The sequence below is a fragment of the Gossypium hirsutum genome, chromosome D13 (genome assembly GCF_007990345.1).
Source record: "Gossypium hirsutum isolate 1008001.06 chromosome D13, Gossypium_hirsutum_v2.1, whole genome shotgun sequence".
Taxonomy (NCBI): domain Eukaryota; kingdom Viridiplantae; phylum Streptophyta; class Magnoliopsida; order Malvales; family Malvaceae; genus Gossypium; species Gossypium hirsutum.
Window position 1 is genome coordinate 26,348,116 of NC_053449.1, and position 7,717 is coordinate 26,355,832.

The 7,717-nt window shown below is 32.9% G+C and overlaps 1 protein-coding gene across 11 annotated transcripts; it reads left to right on the forward strand.

The window, feature by feature from the left end:
• Window positions 1-2,756: 2,756 nt before the first annotated feature.
• On the forward strand, window positions 2,757-7,492 carry LOC107920028 (protein MODIFIER OF SNC1 11). 11 transcript variants are annotated; one of them, XR_001690516.2, is made up of 7 exons: window positions 2,757-3,205; window positions 4,121-4,201; window positions 4,291-4,419; window positions 4,532-4,592; window positions 4,700-4,766; window positions 4,867-6,049; window positions 7,180-7,492. XR_001690516.2 is itself a non-coding variant. In XM_041108872.1 (6 exons), exons 1-5 carry the CDS (start codon window positions 2,868-2,870, stop codon window positions 4,736-4,738), a joined length of 648 nt encoding a protein of 215 aa, XP_040964806.1. In that variant the 5' UTR covers window positions 2,757-2,867; the 3' UTR covers window positions 4,739-4,766; window positions 7,180-7,492. The 11 variants fall into 11 exon arrangements, 7 of the variants coding, with proteins under 7 accessions (XP_040964806.1, XP_016705008.1, XP_016705010.1 ...); XR_005922849.1 differs by having other exon boundaries at window positions 4,867-4,947; XR_005922850.1 differs by having other exon boundaries at window positions 2,763-3,205; window positions 4,532-4,565.
• Window positions 7,493-7,717: the final 225 nt, after the last annotated feature.

The following is a 7,717-nucleotide window of genomic DNA, read 5'->3' on the forward strand; positions in this document are numbered from 1 at the left end:
TGTTTTGAGGTTATTGACCGCCACCTCGACATGCATTCGTCGGGCTTTAGAACGTCAATTAAATGTGGAAGTGAAAGTGCAGTACTAGCAAGTGAATAAGTCAAATTATAATATAGTTATGTTTTACAACAGTACACAAAGAAGTATTCTGAGGATCGTACCCAAGGGATTGCAAGATTGAAGAAAATTTTGATTAAATTAAAACCCAAAAATAATTTCTATAATCGATTCATGAATTAGTAGTGCAAACTATTCCTATTCCTAGTTTCGATAATACAAGCTATTTAACCTAGAAGCAATTGAAGCCCTAATTATTAATTAAGCCAAGTTATCAAAACTAAAAACTACTCTAAGTTTCGATTAAATTCCTATTCCTAATTAATTTAATCTAAAAATTCCTACTCTAAATTAATAATTGAAGCCCTAATTAATTAACTAAACTAAAAACTACTCCAAGTTGAGTTATTGAAAAATTCCTATTCCTATTCTTTATTTATGTCTCCTTCTTTAAATTGAATATTTGAATAAGTATTAGAATAAATTGTGCTTTATCAACATCTCGCACGATTCAATTGTTTAATCTAATTAATTGAATAAGTAAATAATTATCTAAAATTAAGTATTTATTCAAGAGAACTTAGTATATTAAGATTGACGACACTAGTAGAATATTTAGACAGGTGGAATAAGTCTATGCAATAGGATACCCTTTCGGTCTCACTTGTCTAAATATTCTACTAGGGTCGTCAATCCTAGTATACCAAGTCTCTTGAATAAATACTTAATTTTAGATAATTATTTACTTATTCAATTAATCAAATTAAACAATTGAATCATGCGAGATGTCGATAAAACACAATTTATTCTATTACTTATACAAATATTCAATTAAACTAAGTTAAAGAATGAGACATAAATAAAGAATAAGAAAGGGATAGAGAATGCTTATATATATTTGGAGATGAAAGTACGTGTACAGGATATCCTCTGCTCATGATTGTCTAACATCGAAATAGAAAGATTCTGCTTACAGAAATATACAATAAAACTAAGCCTTAATTTGTAGCGTAAGAAAATTGAAACGTTAAATTTTGAATGGAACCCCCTTAATAAGGTTCTAAGAGCTTAATATTTATGGTGTTAGGGTTAGATGACTAGATTAGGTCAATTTACAAATTATTCAATGTGTTAATTATCATTGTGCAGATGAAAACACCCTTATCTATAAGTTGGGCCTCATCAAACCGGTGTTGCGACATCACAGATGTTGCGACATTGAACATTGATTGCACCCCTTTTTCGCTTCGAAATTGGTTGTCGTGACATTAGACTTCAAATATAATTTCTTTAAGTTTGAAGTTGGGTGTCATGACATTGATAGTTGGTTGTCGTAAAATTAATGCCTTAAAGCTCCTTTTTGCTTCAAAGTTGGATGCCGCGACTTTCATCTTTGATGTTGTGACATTCTAGGGCAGTCCACTAACTCCTCAACCTAAGACGATGTTCTACATACTCAATCAACACATCAATCTTCCCTTAGGTCCAAACTGGCCTAATAGGTCATAAAACCACACTAAAAGCTCGTTTTATTCAATTTAAACTAAAAACTAAATAATTCTAAAATAAACATTAAATACGTAAAACTACTTGAATACAAGCTCCTTGAGTCATGAAAAGATCTTAACTTGCCACTGTAAATTGTGACAAATCAGTTTATATAGGGTTCAAACTCAAATCAAAACTCAATTGGATGTCTTAAGACATGTTATCCCTTTGTTTTTTTTTTCGATGATAGAATGTCGAGACTTTGGGGTTCATGTCTCTAGACTTGGCATCTTATGTCTCTAGATAGGTCTCGAGACATATCTCTCATGTTTCAAACCTTTAACTTCAATGTTTATGTGTCTTGAAATAAATGAGTTCTTGTCTCGAGACTTGAAACTAAGCAAACCTATTTTAGTAAACCCTCAACTCGCTTGCAAGGTGTATCCAATAATTTTTTAGATTATAATTCTCTTAATGTATGTATGTTTAAAAATCTAAAGAAACAATTAAAAAAAAACTTACTACCATTATAACTCTCTCAATAAATTAATTTAATTATTTAATTGTTAAAATATGCTATTAGTTCATGTACTTATTTAAAATTTGAGATTTAATCTCTGTACTTTAAAAGTTAAAATTTTAATTATTTTACTTTTTTAATTTAAAAATTCTAGTCTAATCATTATTGTTGTTTTTAATTATTGTCAAAATTTGTAAACTTAACATGTTTATTTTTAGTCAATCATATGTGACGTTATATGAGAACAGTTTATTAACATATCAATTTGATAAGTTTTGATAAAAAGTACTAACAATATTAATATTTAGATTGAAATCTTCAAATCAAATAAATAAGAAGACTTCTTTTTTAAGTACAATGAATAAATTTTAAGAATATTTTAATCAGTTTTGTTTGAACCGGACTTGACTAGTCCATTGGATAGGAAGTAACCGAAAGATCAATATGGAAAGTAATTTTGAAATGATTAAATCAAAAACCATTACAAACCGGTTAAACCAACTAAAACTCCATTCAACTGAAAATTTTTAAAAATTTTAAAAATTTTAAAAAATTTTAAAAAATTGATTTTATCCTTAATTAACTTCAACTCAAAATAAAAAGTATGTTAATTGAGAGTCGGTCTTAGCAGGCCATCCGGCCCAACAACAGCGAATGAAGAAAAAGGGTAGGCGAAACGAGAAAACCTTCTTGCCTTTATTATTTAATCCTTAACCAGCGAGTAAGAGAAGACAGTGATCCTCACCGCTCACTCTCTTAGGTCTTGGCTCCTACTCTTCACGCAACTCTACCTACCATTCCGATGGCAACCACCGCCGATAAACCCCTCGCTACCGCAAGAAACTCCGCGGCTCCATCCTCCGTCGCCAATTCATCCGCAGAACCGATCTCTAAGAAGACCGCGGAGCCCGCTCTGCCTTCCACCGATAAGTTAGATCCTCCTAGCTCTGATACTTCTGCTTCTGAAGTACCTCTTAAGGAGAGCGAGGGTTCGAAGACTGGCGGGACTGCTGGGGGCTCCGTCTCTGGGGGTGGCAGCGCTCCCGTTAGCGACATCCAGAAGAAGATTCGCCGAGCTGAGCGGTTCGGCGTACCGGTCCAGTTGTCTGAGCAAGAGAAGCGTAATTCTAGGGCTGAGAGGTAACTACTTTAATCTCCCCGGGTTTATCGGGTATTCAGGGTTTTTCTTTTTGGTTTTGTACCTAGTCGATGAGAACTTCTAACGATAAGAGAAGAATTTGATTTTTTATTTTGATTGATTTCTGAAAATGTCTATTCGGATAAATTTCTTGAAATGGCATTCGATTCTTGGATCTTGAGGTGCTTAGAACCATAGATTATTGCTATTGAATTCGTTCCTGTAGTTTTTCCTTTTGTCTTGCTCTTCATGTTGGAGCTTATCGTATCCTGGATTTTATTAATTTATCCGTTGATTCTCTAGAGGTGACTATAACCCAATTAGATCAAAGTCTTACCTAGTTACTAAGCTTGCTTGCATGTTCGCCTGGGACAACTTGGCAATTTAAGGCAAATCTTAACTTAGTTCTATATAATTAGAGGGAAACTATATGGCTTCTTAAAGCAGTGTTACAAGGAACGGAGATCAGTCTGATATTAAAACGAAAATTGAAAGGTAACTTGCTACTTTTGTGAAACCTAAGTCGATAGGGTAGTCTTATCCAGCTAAGTTTAGCAAGAACAAAATACTATAAATTGGATGTGTGTGTATGGTTTTTAATATAAATACATAATTCTAATTAAATGAATAGATAAATTTTGAAGTTCCTGAATGATTTGTTTTACGTTATAATTTTGGAGTGAACAATTTATTAAGGGACTTTAGTCTTACTGAATTGGGTTGCTAGTGTTCCTTGATGGGAACGTGCAAACCAATTTGAAAATGGCTGGGAAGATAGTGTTTTCCTGTAACAGAGCCTTAAAATGTTGTAATAGAAGAGTTTTGTTGGTGGTAAAGCTGTAGCTGTGGATGTTGACTTTCATTTCTTGACTTCTTTTTGTTTCTAACTTGTTGAGTGTGGACCAACCATTTTGCAGGTTCGGCACTGGGCCCAGCACGAATGGATCAGAAGCATCTAAGCAATCAGAGGACTTGAAGAGGAAAGCCAGAGCAGAGAGGTTTTGTTCTTTATACCCTTTATGGGGCTGAATATGTGGCTTACATTTGCATTTTTATTCAGTTTGTTGTTTTTGTTGTGGTTTCTCAGGTTTGGGCTTTCTGTACCCACTACGGCTGCTGATGAGGAGGCCAAAAAGAAAGCACGTCTTGCCAGATTTGCACAAGATTCCAAACCTGATACGGTGGAAGAGGAGAAAAGAAAAGCGAGGGCAATTAGGTATGTTCTACTGCTGAAAAGCTGTTTGATTTAATTTTAGAGATATATAAATGCCTTTCTAGAAATCTGTACGAAAAGGTGTATTGAACTTTGATTTATCTCGTCTTTCCAGGTTCTCTAATCCTCCATCAAGTACATCATCACAGGTGAATGGGAAGGGAAATATTGAGCCAGTAAGGCCTAAATTAGTTGTTTCTCTAGTGGATTTATTAGATAGGAGCAATTCAAGTGTTTTATAGGTGCTGTCCGAGATGTTGATTGATATACCTTTTTTTGTTAGGAGGCTCCTATTGCTGGAAAGGCTGGTGGAGGACCCTAAATACAAAATTTCCCTACCTAGTTAAAAGGTGACTTTGGAGATATGAATTGCTTTGATCTTCTATATATGCATTGCACAATACTCGAATATACTAGATCCATTCTATTACTCATACTTTTCATTTTCAGGTCTAGTAGTGTTGTAACAACTTGTATCCGTAGCGGCTTCTTTACAATGTTATCTTTCCAACCTCAGAATTATTAGATGTGGTACTCCTTCATCCTCAGATAAATTGCTAAAGCAGTGAAAGGTTTCGTTGGTAGTTTGGATGGCATTTTTCTCATTTCGGGCATAACTACTGTTTCTATTGACTTGGTGAGGCCTATAGAGGAATCAGTGATCACCTGTAGTGTTAACCTATCTCAAATCCTACCAAAAGCATTAAAACCTCTCGGATAAGGGCTAGAAAATTTCAACTTTTCCTTTTGATGATATGATTGAGAAAGTATGGAGTGGTTGGTAATTTCCATCTAGAAAAAAAATTTTGATTTGTTCTCTTGCCATGGTAATATTTGGGGATTTTATATTCTTCCAAGTTGCATGGTATGACCAAATTCGAGACGGCAGTAGTATCCAAATTGAGTCTGACATCTATTTCTTCGGGTTAAATAATTTTAAGTAGTAGATGATACATTCTCATAAATATCTAAAAGCAAGTTTAGTTTCCATTTTATTCTGGTTTCTACATGTTAGGGTCTTATGTCTCTTTCTTTCTTGTTTTTTTTTTTTTAAGTGTGACTTTGGCTATAGGACAAATGAACTTAAATGCCTTTTATATAAGCAAACGTGGATAACATTTTTTTTGTGTTTAACATTGAAATGCTTTGGTGTAGGGGTTTGTAGGAGGCTTATTTTGTTCAGTAATCTCTGACTGTTTTCATGTTACTTTGTTCTAAATAGTTAAAAAAGGAAATAGAATCATTTGTTGGATATATTCTCGAGCATGCATGTACTCATGAGCTCGTTTGCAAGTTTGCATGCATAAGTTTGCATTTTTGTACATGTATCTGCTCATGATACTCGTGGCTCAGATGGCATAATTGAACTCGATTAGTTAGTTTTCCGTGAGAAATTATGAATGCAGTGCTGTTGTGCATAGGATACTACTGCTGTCAGCTTTTGATCATGAGAGGCATATTAAAAATTGGGAATTGTTTTACAATGTTAATATTGAATGGGGAGAGTTCCTGAAATTTTCCGGGTTTTACTTTGAGATAAGTGATTTGAGATAAGTGAACCGTAACCCAGTTTAAGGTGATTGCTAGCTTCCCTACGGTCTCACCAGGTGAATTAGCTGATCTACGCTGCAAGGTAATTATTCTGCGAATGAAGGCTCCTAATGTTTTTCTCTGTTTTTAGGTAATGTAATTTTTTGTTCTTGTGCAAGGATGAAGTGTTAATACCAAATTAACAGTACTTAGATACTTAGGAATTTTCTTTTGGTTGGAAATTTTTCTATGGAAGACCGGTTAAACATCTCGAGGGAGAAGCAAAATCTAACATAATTTACAAAGTTCTGGTTCAAATCATCTCACTTTCATTACGTATTTGGTATTTGTTTTCCTTTTTTGAAAAATAAATTGTAGATCATCTCTCTTTAAAAATTTTGGGTTTTTTTTTATTGATGAAAAACATTCAAAGAATTTCAAGCAATACGCCAAAGAATTTTCTGCAACTTTTTTCATGAAAGAAAAACAATATTTAAATGGCTTAATTGTGATAACTTTAATTTCTTGGTTTTCGTCTTGTAAATTTGTTTTTAATTTTAAAACATAAATATATTTGAAAGTAAAAGAGTATCTCTTTTTTCTTCATCTTAAAATTTTATTACACAATGAAAAGAAATTGGGTATTTTTTTTCTCTTTTAGCGAGGTAAATGAAATCCAAGGTTTAGATTTATCCATAAGGGTTAAAAAAAACATTTTGGTTATTATGGTGTTCATTTTAAGAATTTGACTATAGTAATATATCTAACAAATACTTGTTTCATTGGTTGCGGGTCAAAATTAGTGAGTTTATTAAGAATTTCAATTGATTAAATGAGGTTTTTTTTGACTTACTTGAATTTGTCTGATTTGTTGAATATGTAGAGCGGTTACCTAGATAAATATTTAAAGTAATTTTAAAAAAATTTATAATTTTTGGAGATCTTGGAAAATCTATCAAGAATCTCAATTTGTAGATTGATTTTAATCTCAACCATCGATATAATTTAAATTGTATTGTTGGATCTAGAAGATTTGAACCATAAGCAGAGGTTTTCCTCTCGTTTGGAATATCTGAAATTAATGGGTTTAATAACAAGTATGCTATGCCAGAAATTGGCTTTCCTTCTTGGCCGCAGAATAGACATTGCCTTTTAGTTGTCAAACCATTAATTCTGAATACTTTCTTAAATCCAAATTAGTACCCTAGTCTAAGTTTAATTTTTGTTGTGCAGGATTCATTGTATGGCATGCACAGAGTATACTTTTAAACTTACGGGAGATTTTCTTTTAAAGATTTGCTATGTTGATCAAAAAGAGAGCAGGAAATATTTAGAAAGACGTTTTTTGCTATGCCAAAAATAGGGCTTTCCTCCTTGGCCACAGAATAGGCACTGCCTTTTAGCCGTCAAACCATTAATTCCGAATATTTTCTTAAATCCAATATTAATTAGTATCCCTAGTCTAAGTTTAATTTTTGTTGTGTAGGATCCATTGTATGGTAAGCACAGAGCATAATTTTAAACTTACGAGAGATTTTCTTTTAAAGATTGACCTATGTTGATTAGAAAGAGAACAAGAAACATTTAGAAAGACATGTTTTTTAAAACACCCTGATATTTTTATTTAGAAGCTATTTGATGATTACAACTGAAAATTGTTTTCTTTTATATATAGGGAAAATCTGGAGGAGGAGTTTTTTAGGACTTGTTCCTCAAACTACTTTTACAAACAAATATGATAAGGAGGAATCTCCTTTACATAACAAACAAA